Raw genomic sequence first — 19,703 nt, 5'->3', positions numbered from 1 at the left:
GTCAAGGTATATGTTGGCACAGTGGTTAGAATGTACGGTAGTATTGCAAGCTAACTCACTGCTCACTGCCAGGAGTTCAATTGTGACCGGCTCAAGGTTGATTTCAGTCTTCCATCCTTCGGAAGTCAGTAAAATGGGGACCAAAATTGTTGGCAATATACTGACACTGTAAACCACTTAGGGCTGTAAAGCACTATGAAGAGGTATACAAGCTGTAGAAAGAAAAATCTTCATCAGGGTCCAGTCCAAGCTGGGAATAAACAAAATGGAGACTGCTTTAGAAAGAAGGTTGGAGTTTATTGAAGGGCAAGTCAGAAGTGTGGCTCTGGGAAAGCTGACCACATGTTGCTGGAAGTGGTGGACTTTTATACCTTCTGGGGCTCTTGAGGTTGTTTCCTGTTCCTGTCTGAGGTTTTGTATTTCCTGAGTCATGTACTTTGACCTGAGTCTGAGTGTGCCCTTTTGGTATTGGTGGGTTAATCCTATTATGTCCCCAAAGGTCATGTCTTTTAGAGTTTGGGTGCAGTATGTAGATTTTTAGAGGTCTTTGTCTTCCTAATCTCATAGCTTCTAGCTTCCTGGCTTTAACCTTCCTGAATGGATTATTAAAACTGCATTTCTAAAAGCTGGTTCTGCTGAGTTTTCTGGCTGGGGGGAAGGAGAAGTTTCTGCCTTTTAAAGATCTTCTTCATTATTCCTTTGGAGAAATATATTTTGCCTTTTTAATATTTCCCAATATATTTTTCTCTGGATTCTTCTCAAAAAGTCTAAGTACTATTGCTATTACAAGGCATACCAGCAAAGAATGACAAAATATGTCATATAATAAATTATTTCTTGGTCACATACAAAAGACATGTTTTGCAACAGATCTGTATTGTAAAGGTCATACAACTTACAGGGGCCCAAGTGACCTGCAAAACTAGGGAGGGGCATGGAAGTCTACAAAAAGATAAGTACTATGAACTTTAATTGAAAAAGTAATTTGCATCGCTATGGCCATACTTTTATCATAAATGAAGCACCTTCATCAAGAAGCATCCTTCCAGAGTGTGGAGGCATGTACAAAAGCCTAGTCACCTGATTGCTGAAATCTCTGCGTGTTGAAATGTACAGTCAGTTGCAACATTTGGTCTGAAAGAAGTGCTATTAAATCTTTTTCAACTGTTTTCCCCTAAAAGTATATCTCTTCCTAAGATTCAAGCTGTGTTTCTTTTGCAAGATGATATTTTCCCAGCCTTGTGTAGGGTATACCTAGAAATAATTCTTGTCTTAACTGGTGCACATTACTATGGTGGCAGTATAATTGTAATTGTATGGCCATTGTTGGCATCTGTTCACTATTGCCAATTACACTTGCTGGAGCCACTTTGCAGTCTTTAAAAAGTCACAAATACCCTTTTAAAGCTGTTGATGCTGTTGAGTTGTTCTTTATTATTGCCATTCTAACATTTTCATCTATTTTAAAAAAAATTGAAACTAAAACAGTCCTGTAGGGCTTCAGTTATTTAGGAACTTTTCTGAGTCTAGTAAAACAAGGAAATGCTTTTCTGTGGATGTCCTTGTTAGCAAGAGATTTGTATAAATATGATGAAAAAAGTAGGAGTTTGAACAGAACTTATCTGAAAACATCTTGATGAAGGAAGATAATTATTCTCTGAAACTACAGAAAATGCCTTGGGAGTATGCCCAGTTGAGTACTTAAAAATTCTGATAGGTGATCAAAATTTTTCGGATTCAGGGATGATTTGGAACTTAATTAGAACTTTCAGTTCTAGGCTAAAAAAAATATTAATTGGCATTTAGAAATATTTCATCTTACAGAATCTTATTTTTAAGAGTGTATTCAGAAATACTAAATGAAGATTTTAATGAAGATTTATTTTATTTATTAGATTAATACAAAAATATGGCAGATTGTCTTTCTGAGTGAGCTAAGTGCAAAATGGAAAACAAAACCTATTTCATTAAAGTTGTTTTGGCCATCCACTCCAGTAGACTCTGGTTCACTGATGCATTAATTTCCTTCAGGAAGAAAAGTTACTCTTTTTATCCCAGGATGAAGATGAATATAGCTGAAGCCACTGTCAAACTACTTTTAAGGTTTAAAGGTTTGGTTTAAAACAACAATACTTGTTTTCCAAATTCACTGCAGTCCACCAACACTCAGGAAAGCAGAACTTAACCACCTACAAAATATATTCAAGAATTATTGACCCAACCTCATTTCATTTAAAGGTTCTCTGGGAAAGAAACCAACAGAAAGACACAAATATACACAAAAGACACAAAAATATAACATTGATACAAATGCTATGAATGGCGCAAATAGTCATGGAAAAATGCATGCTCGGCATTACAAGACAAGATAGAAAGACCTGCACATGGATTAGAGAACAAACGAAAGTATATACACTATCATCAAAAGAGTTAAAGAATTGAAATGGAAATGGGCTGGTCATATAGCAAGAAGAATTGATGGCAGGTAGACCAAGGCAATCATAGAATGGATCCCACTTGATAAAAAGCATCCATGAAAGAGACCTAAAACAAGATGGATCAGCAAGTATTGCGGGCCCAATTGGCAAAAGAAAGCTCAGGATTATATTGGTTGGAAACAGGTGGAAGAGGCCTTCATCCTAAAATGATGATATAAAAAATACAGAACACACCAGCAGCCTATTCCATCCATTAGGCACCACACCAGAAACCTACAAGAAAGGGATTCTATGCAAACTGAAAGACAGAACACTGTATGAAAAATTTACCAAGATTGCAACCTGCACTACATAGAACAGATAGTATGCAGCTGCATCAAAGAATTAACCCATGCCTGCAATAAAGAACCAGGATTTCAAATTCTTAACAGCTACCTATGTCTTTCATACAAATCATACATTTGACGAGAATAATTGAATATGCAAACAGAAGGAGAGCCAGAGCATTCCTAGAAGCCCAGCACTTCAATATCTGGATCATAAACAAATCTCTGGAGCTGGATACGATCTACCATCCAAGCCCCAGAGAGCAAACAGACAAGATAGACCCATCAAAATAAAAACTATCCCTAGCAACCAATTATTTGACACATACCAGGAAACCTCCAATCATGCCCCCCAGACTATCATTTCTACAAACATTTCAAGGAACTGTGGTACTGAAAAAGACTTGCTGAGACTGATCAGCACTGATCTCCTGAAGCCCAGAAAACCTGAATACTAACTATGTAGTTCTAACTATATAGAGTTCTCCAAAGCTTTTAACTATTTCTGCTGAAGTAAAAAACTCAGGAATCCTGAACTTGAAACAGATTCTCACATAACATAATAGATACATGACATAATAGAGCAATATTGCTAACGTGGAAACCAGATTTTGCACCCAACCTATTGAAGATGTCTACTTCCCTCCATATTCGAAAGCACTATTACACACAAACACCATCAAAGCTGACACCAGCCAGAGCATATAAAAACTCAAAGAAGTAATGCAAGATCGGAAGATGTGGAAAGATCTGGCCAATAGAATAACCAAGACTTGGACACAACTGAATGGATAACATCATCACACACAAAATTAGAGCTGAATTCACTTATTCTCCCGCCAATGTGTTAGGCACCAGCAATGTCCCTTTTGATTTTACTTTGGACATATAGGTCAAAGTTCATGCAAAAGAATTAATGCACATAAGTTTGACATTAGAGTTCAAAACAAGGACAAAAAATATCAGGGCATTTTAATTTCCCAGGATATCTAATCACAGATTTCAAAGTGACAGTTTCAGAACAATGAAACTACTCCAACATTATAGAATGAGAGACTGCCTAACTCATATGCATCAAAAGGTTTCAGGCAATCTTTGAAGATCTCAACAAACACAATGGATTTTTAATACATCACAATTGCTAATTGATGAGGGATGATAAATGTTTGGCCCTGGCACATTATGCCAAGGGGTCTTCAGTAACCTCCAGCCTGAAGCTAAACAATATAGGGATATGCAAATACATTATTGCTGCCAAGGATCTACTCAAACACAGAAACTTTAATTTGTTTTTCAGTACCCACTTCACCCTGCAGTCATTTTTATTCTGCAGAGACATTCTCTGGAAGAAAAGATGATAAACACTGGAAGAAATATTTCATTGTGAAGTGCTCTTACCATTCTGCAAATCAAGAATAGAAAGAACAGTTCATTTGCTATGATCCCTCATAGCGAGAAAGAGTTTGTGGTGGTAGCAGACCAACTAGGAGAGGTTTAGGTTGCTGTAGAAAACTACAGAGGTGACCTTGGAAAAGAAAATCAGCATAGGTGAATGAAGACCAAGAATGGAAGAGGGCAAGAATAGAATAAAATATTTGGAAGGCACCAATTACCTACACTTGAATTATTAATTGAACCAAAATTAGCTTAGCCCAAAGAGCAAGTTAATTTATAAACCATAGCTAAACTATTTTGGGGGTCTCAAAGTCCTATTCTGATTATTGTCCTTTTAACCACAGCAGTGGTTAAAGTGCAAAGAGTTTTGATTGCTTCTAATAATATCCATTTATGATTAACTACAGACAGAGGAGGAGTTTCATGTATTTATCATCAAATGGCACCTAAGATTCATATTGCTTTGTGAGGTGCACTTCCAGTTGGGCTGCTGAATCAGTTTCTATCTTTTTGAAGCCTATTTTAAATCCATGGGTGATATGATACAATTGAGGCTAGAGGAGGGGTGAGACTGCTTATTAGTGGAGTTTAGCTTTACAAAGATGTGCCAGTAGCATTGTTCCTGCTATTGCTCCCAGTCCATTGGCATGTTCAGCAATTATTTTTAGGGACTTCCTTGTATATCAGGTTTCCTGATTCAAGACAACTTCCAGATCAATGCTCCTATCTTCCTTCATGAATAGAAATTTAGAATGATTGAAGATGACAATCCAGGAATGTGAATATGCAGTTCTCTGGCAGAGGCCAAATCACAAGTCCTAAGATCCCATCTAGCATCCTTAGCAGTGAAATAGTTGTTCAGCAAAATTTTGGGATTTCAGGTTCTCACCCTAACTTCAAAAACATAATATTGGATTTAGAATTATTAGATATCACCTTCTGATTGAAACTAGGTAATCTATGCTAGTTAATTCCATGTCAAGGGCTTTTGGTAGACAATCTGAGCAGGGGGTTGGACTAGAAGACCTCCGAGGTCCCTTCAAACTTTTTTATTATTTTTATTATTATTATTACATTATTTAAAAATCCTATTACCCAACATCCCTATCTCTATTTTTGATAGGAGATAGTACACTATGGAGAACCTCAGATTTGAAATCCCAAAGGTGCTTTGGAACATGCAGGGGTACAAATATAGTTTGTTTCTGAAGTTCCTTAAATATATCCCCTTCCCCTGGACTGTACGGCAGCTGCAAAAAGAAAACTTTCTCATTATTGGAGAGAAATGGAATGAGTAGCTGGATGCTGTGGTTCCTGCCTCTTGTCTTATGTTATTTGGCAGAACAATGTATAGAGTTTGGACTAACAAAATGGAGATGTCATGTAAAAATTTCACTTCATTTTTGGAAAGGAGTCAATAGGACACGTTATTTTATTCTCAGTCCAAGAACATTGTTATTGGAAAATGGTCTTCTACAATGCCAACATAGATCAGAATGATTAGTAACTGATCTTGGTAATTGATCTTTTTGTCTCACTTTCATGTCCTCCCAGCTGTTTACCCATCATTAATATTTGCTAGTCTGGAATGGAGAGTCTTGTTCCTTTTTGCATGTCCTCTTTTATTAAACATGTTTGCACAACAAATGTTCTACATGGCTTTTTAATTAAGGTATCATTAGTCATGTCTTAAATAATCACTGTGTACATTTAATGATTGCTTCTGATCAAACATGTATGGTCTTAGGTTTAGTCAACTATGTATTCTTCCATTTTTTTTCTCATGATCATTAGGGTACAAGACTAATACTTTATATCTACGAGGATATGTAGATAATCCTTATTTTTTCAGAATTGTGTGCCAGAGAACAACTGTGTAATCTATTTCACTATTAACACAGTGAACCATATCAGGATAGTATTGGCTGATCTCATTTAGATTTGGAATCTAGGCAGCTCTTGTTAGCAAATCATATGTAGACTGAAATTTTTTTAAAAATCTAAGAATGGAATGGCAAACCACTTTGTATATTATTCACAGAGAACTTCATTAACATATTCATAAAGTCATTAGAAGTCAACCACAATCTGAATTGATTTATGAAACAGACACTGGAAAACCTGAATGCAATCTTAAGCACACCTCCCAAAACTGTTATCAAAATTTTAATTTTCATTCTAACAGGAGGGAAAAATACTTAAGATATTAGAAGCAATAGGAGCTATAATGCTTTAGAATCAGATCACATTTACTTTTGGGGGTTGATATTATCCACTTTGTCTGCCCTAATCCTACTACTACTACTACTACTACTACTAATAATAATAAAGTTGGAAGGGACCTTGGAGGTCATCTGGTCCAACCCCCTGTTTAGGCAGGAAACCTTATACCATTTCAGACAAATGGCTGTCCAGTCTCTTCTTAAACACTTCCAGTGTTGGAGCATTCACCACTTCTGGAGGCAGGTTGTTCCACTGGTTAATTGTTCTAACTGTCAGGAAGTTTCTCCTTAGTTCTAGGTTGCTTCTCTCCTTGATTAGTTTCCATCCGTTGCTTCTTGTCCTGCCTTCAGGCACCTTGGAAAATAGCTTCACTCCCTCTTCTTTGTGGCAGCCATTGAGATATTGGAACATTGCTATCATGTCCCCCCTCGTCCTTCTCTTCATTAGACTAGAGCAGTGCTTCTCAATTATTTTCTGTCATGCCCCCCTAGGAAGAAGAAAACATTTCGCGCCCCCCGCGCAACTGTAAATAGTATCATTTGTCTATAAAATTGTTATAAATACACCTCTGCATAACACTGTATCCTTATTAACGTATATGAGAATAAAAAAAGAAAGAAATGTGGATCAATTTACAACAAAGAATAGCTTTATTAACTGTGGCAGAAAAGATTTAAAGGAGCACAATATTAAAAAAAATTTTTTTTCTGTACAGAGGACCGATTTCCGGGTCTAAAAGTCACACGGGCGGGTTTGGCCAATCAGGATAGAGCATCATGTCTATCCAATCGGGTCCTTTGCATGTGTCACATGCGTTGGCGGTCATGTTGTCCTCCGCGTCGGGCTGCTACTGGGGCTGCGCTGGGACAATCTTCAGTGTTCGTGCCGCGCTGCTCCCTCTCTTCAGCTCTAGAGTTGCTAGGCAACCAATGCCGTGTGGGACGCCGCTTGCGAGTGAGTCGGATGATCCGATCTAGAAATCCAATATGACAGTATTTGCTGAGGTCAAACGAGCCCCCCTTTACGGAGCCTCGCGCCCCCCCTGGGGGGTGCGCCCCACTATTTGAGAAGCACTGGACTAGAGGCATACCCAATTCCAGCAGCCTTATATGCTTTAGCCTCCAGTCGCCTAATCATCTTTGTTGCTCTTCTCTGTACTCTTTCTAGAGTCTCAACATCTTTTTTACATCGTGGTGACCAAAACTGGATGCAGTATTCCAAGTGTGGCCTTACCAAGGCATTGAAGAGTGGTATTAATACTTCACGTGATCTTGATTCTATCCCTCTGTTAATGCAGCCTAGCACTGTGTTTGCCTTTTTGGCAGCTGCCGCACACTGCTGGCTCATATTTAAGTGATTGTCTACTAGGACTCCGAGGTCCCTCTCACAGTTACTACTATTGAGCATGGTGCCACCTATGCTGTACTTGTGCATTTGGTTTTTCTTGCCTAAATGTAGAACCTTACTTTTTTCACCATTGAATTTCATTTTGTTAGATAGCGCCCAGTATTCAAGTCTGTCCAGATCCTCCTGTATCCTAAGCCTGTCTTCTGGAGTGTTGGCTATTCCTGCCAGCTTGGTATTGTCTGCAAATTTGATGATTTCCCCATCTATCCCCTCATCCAATTTGTTGATGAAGAGTACTGGGCCCAGAACAGAGCCCTGGGGCACCCCACTACACACTTCCCTCCATGTAGATGCGGTTCCATTAAGGACCACATGCTGAGTACAGCCGCTCAGCCAGCTATGGATCCAGTTGGTGGTGATGCTGTCTAACCCACATTTTTCTATCTTATCAAGTAGTAGGTTGTGATTTACTTTATCAAATGCCTTACTGAAGTCTAAGTAAATTATATCCACAGCATTCCTCTGATCCACTAATTTTGTCACTTGGTCAAAGAATACAATTAAGATTTGTCTGGTATAATCTGTTTTTGACAAACCCATGTTGGCTTTTAGTAATGACTTTGTTTGCCTCTAGGTATTCGCTGATTCATTGTTTGATTATCTTTTCCAAAATCTTCCCAGGTATTGAGGTCAGGCTGATAGGTCTGTAATTTCCTGGGTCCATTTTTTCCCCTTTTTTGAAGATGGGAACTACATCAGCTCTTTTCCAGTCCTCCGGTAGTTCCCTAGTGCTCCAGGATCTTTGAAAAATATACTTCAATGGTTCTGAGATCACATCTGCCAGTTCCTTGAGAACCCTGGGGTGTAATCCATCTGGTCCTGGTGATTTGAACTCGTCTAGGCTGGACAGGTGCTCACTTACCGTTTTCTTGTGTTTCTATTCTGTTTTTTATGGCACTATTTTTGGTAGGTTGGTCTGTTTTTTCCCTTTGTGTAAAGACAGATGCAAAAAACGAGTTAAATAATTCTGCTTTCTCCCTGTTGCTTGTCACCTTCTTGCCACTTTCACCCACTAATGGACCAATCATTTCCTTCACTTTTTTCTTGTTTTTTACATGTCGAAAGAAGCTTTTTTTTGTTATTTTTGACTTTGGTCACAACCTTAGTTCATTTTGAGTCGTAGCTTTCCTCACTTCATCTTTGCAGGCTCGGGCTATTCTGACTTAGTTATGTGCCCTTCTTTCCATTTTCTATACTTGTCCTTTTTATGTTTCAATTTATCAGAGAGTTCTTTATTCAGCCATGCTGGTTTCTTTTGAGAGCTGTTATTTTTCCTCTTTGTTGGTATTGAGCTAGACTGGGCTTCTATTATCTTGCTTTTCAAAATTTCCCAAGCTTCTTGCGTTGTTTTCCCCTGGAGGATTCTCATCCATGGAATCCTTCCCAAGCCCTCTCTAAGTTTATTGAAATTAGCTCTCTTAAAGTCCAAGACTCTAGTTTGACTGTGTTCTATTACTTGTGCTTCCATAATGTTGAATTCCAATATTGCATGATCACTTCCTCCCAATGTTCCTGTGGCTTCAACACCTTCTATCATTTCATCTCTGTTAGTGAGAATTAGATCAAAAATGGCTAACCCCTTAGTTCCCTTCTCTACTTTTTGGGAGACAAAGTTGTCTGCTAGGTTTGCAAGGAATCTGTTTGATCTTCCACTTGGTGCAGAGTTTGTCTCCCAGTTGATGTCAGGGTATGTTGGGAGTACAGCCCCATATATTACCGAAGGGCTAAATTTGGCTGAAGGGTTGTGTCAGGACCCACTTCAACTAATCACCCAAGAAAACAGAACTCTTGAAACAGGCATTGTCTCAAAAGGAAACTTTTATTAGGGACTAATGATAGCAGAGAATTTAAGGCGAGATCTGAAGAAAAGCCCATGTGAACGATATAATCAAGCAAGCAATATACCCCCTCCCACCAAAGTCATAATGCCTGTTTGAAATCCAGCCAATCCACAGGTGGCCTGGTAGACAGCTGACTGGCACAGTAGGCGCACATCTCAACGTCTTCTCCAGCTTTCGTTTCCTTGTAACTGTCTCCTAGATAAGGAGACACATTCCATACTCAAAAGGAGGGCAGACAAAGGAGAAAGTGAAAGTCAACACTATGAATCCCCCATGCACTCCCTCCCCCCAGCAAGAATGGCAGGACCCAAAAGGATAGAAGGAGAGAGCAGATGAGGGTTTTGGGGTCTGACAGGTTGTGAATCCTTGGATCCTCTTCAAAATTGTAGGATTGTGGATGTGTAAAAGGGAAAACCCAATAATTTTGTTCTATCTGTTCTAGTTTGGACTAGCTGAATTCTACATGAAGTCCTGTTCTGGATTCACCAAAACAGATTTAGACTTTTCAACTTGAGAATATACTGAGAACCTCTGGGGGTGCAAAATCTGGGCAAAACTAACATTGTTCTGTCTTTAGTGATGTTCTTGAGTTTTATAAACTTAAATCTGGGGAGGAGGGTGTTTAATTCTAGGTTTCTTGAACCATATGTCCTATGAATGTAGTTATGTGAGGAGATGGGCTGACTCAATGTTTTTGATAAATTACAACCTGTAAATCAGTTACAATCTGCTGGGCAGGCCATCGTGGCAGAACACATTTATTCTAGCCAGGCCAGTGAGAGCTACCTTTCAAAACAATTTAAAAATAAATGTACCCTTCTAAATCTCTGTAGTCTATACCAGGAGACACCAACCCCTGGTCTGCGGCATGCCAGAAACCAGGCCATGCAAACAAGCGAAGGCCCATCTGTGGGATGGCGGAAAAACCTCTCCATGGAACTGGTCCCTGGTGCTCAAAAGGTTGGGAGCTTAAACCTCACTTTATAGATAATCAACAATTTCCATTCATTCCAAAATTTAAAATATTATCTGCAATTTATTTTTTTATTTTGATTGGGAACTCACATTATTGTTTTTGGTAGAAAAGTGTTAGTAAAATGAAAAAAAACCCATGCTGCATACACTCTTGGCTCAGCAAAACAACTCTTCTTTTTATACTTGATATACTAGAGAAATCCTGGAACAGCCAGGTCAAGCCAGGAAATTAAAAATCTGGCAGGGTGACCCAGATGATTCGACATCCTTACCTTGTATTTGTCTGAATTGTCTGAATTTAAATCTTGTACAATATAGAAGCGGAAACAACAAGCAGATAGGACAAAATATAGAAGATGCACAATCCTGCTCATTTCAGCATTTACATTGCCTTTTTTCTTATATGGAGGAGGAGGAGGAGGAGGAGGAGGAGGAGGAGGAGATCAGTGAATTGAAGTGGCTAGGAGAAAAATACTCCCACCTGTTTTTCAATACTGGACAGCAAAAGGACTCAAGAAAGCTTCCAGCCCCAAACTCCCAATCAGGGGTAGGCAACCCAAAACACTCAGAGAGAGTTTCCCACCAAAAACAAAACACCGGGAGCTGCAAAATCCTTTTGATATCTAAAATGAAGATAACACTCATATATCCTTTTTTACCTTTATTATAGGTGTGTGTGTGTTTGTGTGTGTGTATATATGTGTGTGTGTATGTATACACACACACACACACATATATATACACGTACATACACATACACATACAGGTAAAAAAAGGATATATGCAGTGTTATCTTCATTTTAGATGTCAAAAGGGTCTCTCTCTCTCTGTCTGTCTCTCTCTTTCCCTCCCTCTCTATCTGCCCTTGGTCTGCCTGCCACTCCTCTTCCCCCACTCTCTTTCTTTCTCTCTCTCTCCTCTCTCTCTCTCTCCCTCCCTCTCTCTCTCTCTTTCTCTCTCTCTCTCCTCTCTGCTGCTCACCTGGCAAGCTTCAAGCTGTTATCCAACAAGCTCAGGGTAAGCAATCTCATCTCTTTTATGACTCATGGACTTCAACTCCCAGAATTCCTGAGTCAGCCTAGCTGGGCTAGCTAGCTCTCTCCTGCCCTTCCTGCTTCCTGCTTCCTGCAGAGACGCAGCAAAGGGAGGAGCTCTGTCCAGAAAGCTTTTCAGCTCCTCGGAGAACACTGTGAGTGCAATCTTTTACACACACACACACACAGAGAGAGAGAGAGAGAGAGAGAGAGAGAGAGAGAGAGAGAGAGAGAGAGAGAGAGAAGGAAGCAGGGAAGCACAATTGCCTCTCTCTGTCTCTATCTCTCTCTGCAAAGGCAGAGGAGGCTGGGAGCCACCGGGGAACGCTCAAAGAGCCGCATGCGGCTCCGGAGCTGCAGGTTGCCGACCTGTGTCCCAGATCATAAAATACAGAAACACTTTCTATATACCTATAGAAATGCAATGATTTGAGTCATTAAAGATGAACTGGCCTAACTGCATATTACAATGTCTGCAAAGTAAATTTGATATAAAAAATGAAGAATGTTGCAGTGGGGAAAGTTGTAATTACTATGTCTGCTTCTCATATACCTTGACAGTCTACATGGATTAAAATAGTGATTTTTAAATTATATTTAAAGGTTGTTCTGATAAAGGTTTTTAAGCCTTCAAATTTAATTAACATTAACCCTTGCTATTCAATGTCCTCATAAACTGCTACAAAATAACATCTGAATACTTATTAGGAATATGTTAATTTAATTTAGGTCCCTTAATGTAGATTATTACTTGCACAAAAACATACTGCTGTTATTGGGAATTATATGTAGATTTAATTGCACTTATACCCCAATTATAAACAAAGTTAAATGTTCTTTCTTCCCTTAGAAGCATTACTTTTTATGAGATTTAATTGAAATCCCTAGGCTGATTTCACAAACGGTATTTAGATCATTCACTGCTCTTCTCTAGATAAATCCAAGAGAAAAGTAACATCAATTGCAATGGAGTTGTTTTCAAATGATTCTCTTCTGCTCATTTTCTGCATTCATATTTTAAATAACTTGTCTCACGCTAGAAACCACAATCCTATAAAACATTAGGTCTATGTGCATTCAACAAAACTCAAATTATCTAAATAACTTATTCTGGAATGAAATATGAACTGATCTTAATAAACTATCATTTGCTACTTCAATGCAATTTTTATTATCCAACTTTACTGATAGATTAGGCATACAAAAAAGTGAAAGCTTCCGAAAGCTAAATAGAAAACTATTATATAAATATATAGGAAATATATAACTCTGAGTTTATGTAATAGATGTCATATCCTGGTTTCAAATAGGCATTTGAAGAGAAAAAAAAGATATACCTTTTAAAATAGAAATGACTTGAAATGCATTGCAATCTTTTCCAAATTTCTTGCCCAGGTGACAATTGTAGTGCGCACGCACACACACACAATTGTTTTTTATATATATGCTATATTCTATTATCTTTTCTACCAGGAAACACTCTCACCCCCATAATTCTTATTCTCTCCAATAATACATTCAAGTAGTCATTGCCAACAAGATTATAATAAACATGAAACCAATGACAAAGAGAGAAATCATGATGTTTGGAAGGGTAACCTAAGATTTCCAGAAGTACAAATTATAAGGCAAACACTCCTCCAAAACAAAACAGAAAGGCAACCCCTCCTCCCTGCCTTAAAAACAAGGTATTAAATATCAGCCTTTCATCACATCATGCTAAATAAGACTTGAGGGAAAAATCTGGAGGACAAAGGATGGAAAGGAGACAACCAGCTGAAAAGCATTCTACACTAGATTGCAATTTTTGCAATAACTCCAAACTTTTCTCTAATCAGAGCACAATCCCAAACTCCATGCAGCCCTGCAACAATTCTGTGTGCAATCAAATGCCTCCAAAAATTGCCACCAAATTGTGTTTTTTAAGATGACAAAGGAAAAGAATGTTATGTAATCATATCCAATGTACGTCTACTTCATTTTACTCTAGCTTAAGACTTGTTTTCTTTCCCTTGTTTCTTCACTTCTTCAAGAGCAACCCTCAGCATGCCAATTAAAGGTCAAATACGATTGTAGCCTAAACAATCTGCACCTGAAATGCAACAAAAATGGTCTCCTCAAAGACATCTGAGGCAACATTTAAGTAGGAGCTTTGATGGTTATGTTACAATGAATATATTTAATCTTTATGGTCTTGCAGAATTCACATTTGGGTTACATTTAAAGCTGTCCCTTCAGGTAACTAGACTTTCAAAAAGAGTTTCCAGTGTCAGAGGAAAAATGAAGTTGCACTCTACAGAAAGGCATACTTGGACAAAATCAATGTCTTCCCATCCCGTCAGGCAATAGTTTGATGAGAAAAAAGATTCCATCAATGGACAATTATTCTTATGTCTAATTATCCTACTACTGCTGAATAGTTTTTTTGGGTGGGGAAAGTGGAGGCTAGAGGAATAGCACATAACCAAACAGCTGTAGAAGGAAAAGGAAGAAGACTGCATTATATTCCTCAAAAAGAGCCAAGTTTCTGAAAGCAATTTTGGCATCTTATCTGAAAAAAATGACACTAATTAGGCCTTGATATTCTTTTAAGTACAATTTTAGTTTCCCAAATTCAGGAAATGAAAGCTTTTAATAAGACCCCAATTTATGGGGAAAGCCAGGAATAGTCAACCTTGTGTCTTCCAGATGTTGACCTGATTCCCATTAGCCCCCACCAACGAAATCCATAGTAAAAGATAGTGGGTGTAACCCAAAATATCTTAAAAGAACATGTTTACCAGGAAATACTCTCATCCCCATAATTCTTACTCTTTCCAATAAGACATTCAGGGTACTGTATTAATCATGAGATTAATATACTAAAAATGGCTCCCTTACCTAAAGAATGATAAACTACATTTACTTATTTCATTAAGTCACAATAGGGTTCTTTCCCAAAAAGCGAAGAGCTCTGCAATAGTTAGATGAAGCAGCACTGTGAAGTCTACACACCTGTTAAAATGCCACTTTATGCACTTACGCAATCATGTCATTGTTAATTTGTTATTACCCTCAAAACGATTTGTTTGCTTTTCAATTGTATTGTACAGCTTATATGTTATATTAAAGGTAAAAAAAAATCTTGAGTGATTTATCTTGCTCTGACTTTTTTACATCTCAAAAACTTGGCATTTTAACAGGGGTATATAGATTTTTTATATCCACCATAGAACTCAGATGTTTGTCATTCCTGGTGATTTGCCCAAGACCCTTTGCTTGCTGCTATTAGAAACAAATGCTGAATTCAGTCCAGAGGTGAGAAAGTTAGCTGGCTCCTCAAATGTTCTTGAACGTATCTCTCAACAGCCCTGCCATGGGATGTGGTGGCTGCTGGTGATGGGGGATGGTGTTCAACAACTAATGAGATTGTTTCCTCATTTTTAAAACAGGACAAGTGTTTTAATCGCATAGATCTCATGGAACTATGCTTCCTTTCCCAATGCATTTGGCTTTGTTTCAGCTTCAAGGTGCATGAATACGGCTTTGAGGGGCTTGGCTTGCAATTTTCTAAAAGCAGCACAATAACATTAAAAAGTGTATGTAAAAAAATGGAGTAAATTTTGTGTTACCAATTAATTTATCTGGCACATGGCTTCAGTGAAATTAGGGAGAAAAATAGCCCAATAGTAGTAGTATATCTCATCGATTTAATAACAGGATTTATATAGCACACAAAGAGTTCTCTACTCTTATCTTCTATGCCAGTAAAAATGAGCACAATGATTCACAACTTTTTAAATGGTTTATCTTTGAATCAGCAAATGATTTAAGTCATTTGTATTACCCATCTAGAGATCAAAAAAATTGTGCCTCAGTAGAATCTACTAAAAACCATCTACTATTTTCATGGCTGTGCTTAAATTCTGAATATGTTCTTCAGGTCCAAAGCCAACATCCTGACCGCAATCACAATCTGAAATAAAACCTACATATCTTATGTCCAAGTGTGCACAGGACAACAGCCTGTTGCATACTTAAGCGGCAGAACAAAAATCAAACTACAGAATGGAATGTCAATGAACTGTACAATTTCATCACAATGGGCAGCATTCATCCTTCCAAGCTATATATAAATACACTTATAAATATATTGCTCTAGCTATAAATCTTTTTATTAAAAAAATAAGTCATGATATTTTTATACCATCCACTTTCCTTATTTTCCCCCAGCTGCATGTAAAAATGAGTGATAAGGAGAAATGTTCATCTTATGAGAGAAGAACAGAACATTTGAGGATTTCTGAGCAAATTATATTAGTCTTCTTCCGTTTTTATTTTCTTTGCCACTGGTTGAGAATCTTCAGCAAGCAAACCTTGTGCTTTCTGATTAGAAGTGCAATTTCCTGTTAAAGTGTTCACAGTATTGTATAATTCTGCTGGGGGGCATGGGATTGATACACAATTTCTGGGAGAAGACACCATCATAGACTGCTCCTGGGATGCCAAGGGCACTGAAATTGCTGGTGCTCTTGCAGCAAACAATTGTGCCAGATTCTCCAAGGCAACTGTCTGTCTGTCCATGGCCTCTGCTATCCGTCTGGTTGACGTTTCCATGAGAGCAATCAGTTTGTCCATGTTTTGAGCAGCCTGATTTACATGACTGGCAAGTATGGTAAATTCCTCCTTATGGGAATCACATGCTCTACTCTGTGCAAGTTCAGAGGTTTCACTGTGTTTTGAGTGCAAATCAGACAGAGCATTTACTAGTCTCTCACCCATTTGGGAAATGGCATCTACTATGTCTGAAGTAGTTTCAGTTTGTCTCCTTTGTTTCCTATTCCAGTGGTTGTTGCTTATTCTGTCAGCATCAACCAGGGATGCCCTGGAAAAAGTGCCTGATGGGCCTACATTGAAAACAAGGAATAGGAGTTATTAAGTGATCAAAGACAATCCACAATCCACATTAATTTCCCTAGAATTCATTAATATTTAACCTGGGGGGGGCAAGTCAAATTAGGAAAAGAAACAACCTCTGAACAAATGCAAAGTAAGTAATAAGTAAGCAATATCCAAACCTGTGCACTTAGGTCAGTAAATATTACGCAACATTAAATGATAGTATTTCCCTATCCACTTTAAAGAAATTAAGCACAGCTTCCCCTAATTTAATTTAGCTTAAATCATGCCAGAAAACCCGTCTTTCTGAAAATGGTGCTAATTCTTAATGTTCACCTGAGCTGATGGAATGACCATCTCCTCTTGTATTAGGGAAACTAGGTGAAGCCACATCTCTCGCAAGAAGGCCATCTTCTTCATGCGGTTCCCATTCATCATCTGGAGACTGGGCATTTACAGGTTCAGAATCCATCCCTGCATCTTGAAAATAGCCATTGGAGTCATCTGTAGGTTCTGGGATGGATGCTTCATCACCATCAGAAACCAAGACAACACTTAACTTTTCATTTTTTTCTTGCTCAAAGCCCAACTTTTGGACCTCATGATTCCTCCTATCTGTAGATAGAGAAACTTTGGACACCACAAGACCCTTGTGCATGCACAGGAAACTGTTCAAAGAATCATAAAATGGCAAGGCGCGTTGACCGCTCACAGAAGAGTTGTTTCCACAAACAATTGCTTTGTATCCTCGTCGAAGCTCCTTGGCACGCAAGCGACACTGCTTCATATCCCGGTCATAGCCACATTCTCGCATCCTATCAGAGATCCACTCATACTGTGCCTCATTCCGAAAGTTGGTGGCCAGTGAGGCTTGGACTTGGTCATCACCCCAGATCTCAATGAAAGTCCGTATTTCTTCATCAGGCCAATATGGATTACGATGGCGAATACTTTTTCTAGGAGCAAATGACTGGATGTTCATATTCTCCCCTGGCAGTTGCTGTTGATCAGAAAGCAACGACTTAATCCCAACAGATGATGAACTTTTCGTTGATGTTAAGTATTTTGCCCGGAGATGGTTCAATTCTTGCAAGTTATTCTGCAGACTTTTTAAAAAATCATAGTCACCAGCCATTCTCTTCTTTATGCCCTTGCTGTCAAAAGGGAAGCCAAGCATTAACATTCTACAAATCTACAAATTTTACCAATTATCCTGGGGTTCCTTGTTTGGTAGGCCTGATTGTATAAACACAGTACCCGCTATATGTTTAATATGCTGCTTTCAAAGAAATGCACACTCAGAAATTTGTTTTAAAGAACATATATGCATCACATTTAATAGAAGAATCACTGTGTGCTCTATAGAGCTAGCTCCCATAATCTATTCATTACTTGAATCCAAAGAGAACTACATATATTAAAATTCAACAATTTGGAGTAGCTATGAATAAGCTACTTTTCTGAACTGAAAAAGTGATGCAATTTGACTTTATTTGTAAAAGAATTGTATTCATGTAGTATTCATCCTTGATACTGTATATAATTCAAATGTTATTCTTTAATGAAGTAAGTTCACTATTATTCTTCCAAGTCAATGTGCTTAGGAACTGCCATTATAATCACTGCAATTTTTTATTCATGTAAAAGTTCAATTATTAGATTCAGCACACCATCATATGACAATACTTCACCCAGCCTTGCCTGCAGGCATCTGGATTTTAAAAGGAGGACATTAATTAATGTAGATAATTAACAAGATAATAAACTCTGAAAAAGCAACTACCTCAAAACACTACAACAAATTAAATGCCTGCATTTGAAGCCTGATATAATATAGCCAAGCCAAAAGTAATCCTATGTTTTTAAAGTTTGAATTGGAGACTCAAATTTTCCATCCATCCATTGGCCTTTCCCATGGTGGGGTGTATGAAAATAAATGTACACATACTCAGCCCCATACACACACACACACACACACACACGTTTTTGTTCAACTTTCTATAGACTAGTGCTCCCCAGTTATGCTCCCATTACCTAGTAGTCAAAATGACTATGTTGACTGGGGCTGATTGAAGCTTCAGCAAGCTGGTCTGTAGTTATTTGAGTTCCTTTACTGATTACCCTGGTTACTTCCACTCCGGTTCCCATCAGTCTATATGGGAATTTCCTTAAGTAGAAGTTGGACGTCTGGAAATCGTGCATGGCAAAATCCGAGAAGCAAAAGGCTCAGAACCCAAATCCCTTCCTTTCAAAGCCGTGCTCTGAACGAGATATAAAGGATGGCAGACCATTAGCTGCCAAATTGGGTCCGTGATGCCAGCCTTCATTGAGTGTCTCACGGGGCACTTAAATCTAGGTTCCTGCGCGTGTTTATAAATGTATTTTAGAAATATCAACTGTGGGGTACATCTGCCCTTTTTCCAATCGTCTCCATTCCCAGAAAATCCCCCTGGTGATGTTTTCCCGCACTTTCGGAGCCAAGCCTGGCTGCTCTCCTAGGCTATGAAGGCCGTGGCGCGTTCCCACGACCCTCCATGCCTCCTCTTCCTAAAAGCTGCTGCGCTCCCCTTCCTACAGTCGCGCACTTACCGTACTTGCAGGTTCCCGGCTCGCTCGTTAGCAAGCAAAACAGTTGCGATTGGACCGGCGGCAGGACAAGCACGTCATCGACCCAATCGGAGCCTATTTCAAAAAGGCTGGACAAAAGCAGAGGAAGAAGGCGGGGCATCAACCCTCCATCAGGAAGGTGGGGAAAGGCAAAAGTCAAGCTGCTGACTGACAGACGGACCTTCGAATCAAAGGACGGAGAATGAGGAAGGGCGGAGAAGAAAGGCTAAAAACTGTTGCATAAAGATAAACTGGAAAGAAAATAGGCAGGTGGGACTCAGGTGGCTTAAAAGCATCCTCTCTCGTTGCAAGCGCATCTCCCGAGATGAAGGCTTGCAATGGTTATTGCAAAAAGGAAAATAAAGTGTAACAGAAGGCGGAGGTTAAAACAGATAACACAAAGTGTCCTCTCTCTCTCTTTACCTTGCAAAGTTAGGCATTTCTGGCGAAGAAGCAGAAATTCCCGCGGAAACGGGGCTGAACTTTAAAAGTCTTCAAGCGCTCGCAGTTCAAAGCACTCGTCCTTCCACCTGATTGAGAGAGCCCATGTGACCGCCAGACCTCTAGTCACTTTAGGGG

The 19,703-nt window shown here is 38.8% G+C and overlaps 1 protein-coding gene across 3 annotated transcripts; it reads right to left on the bottom strand.

The window, feature by feature from the left end:
• Positions 1-15,775: 15,775 nt before the first annotated feature.
• Positions 15,776-19,695, bottom strand: LOC120299193. 3 transcript variants are annotated; one of them, XM_039323747.1, is made up of 3 exons: positions 19,548-19,695; positions 16,854-17,671; positions 15,776-16,525 (listed from the first exon to the last, which is right to left on the bottom strand). In XM_039323747.1, exons 1-3 carry the CDS (start codon positions 19,562-19,564, stop codon positions 15,936-15,938), a joined length of 1,425 nt encoding a protein of 474 aa, XP_039179681.1. In that variant the 5' UTR covers positions 19,565-19,695; the 3' UTR covers positions 15,776-15,935. The 3 variants fall into 3 exon arrangements, with proteins under 3 accessions (XP_039179681.1, XP_039179682.1, XP_039179683.1); XM_039323748.1 differs by lacking the exon at positions 19,548-19,695 and adding an exon at positions 19,107-19,515; XM_039323749.1 differs by lacking the exon at positions 19,548-19,695 and adding an exon at positions 18,552-19,094.
• Between the last annotated feature and the right edge of the window lie 8 nt (positions 19,696-19,703).

This window comes from Crotalus tigris, unplaced genomic scaffold (genome assembly GCF_016545835.1).
Source record: "Crotalus tigris isolate CLP2741 ecotype Arizona unplaced genomic scaffold, ASM1654583v1 scf7180000024281.4978605, whole genome shotgun sequence".
Taxonomy (NCBI): Eukaryota; Metazoa; Chordata; class Lepidosauria; order Squamata; family Viperidae; genus Crotalus; species Crotalus tigris.
This window is presented reverse-complemented; position numbering and strand designations above follow the sequence as displayed.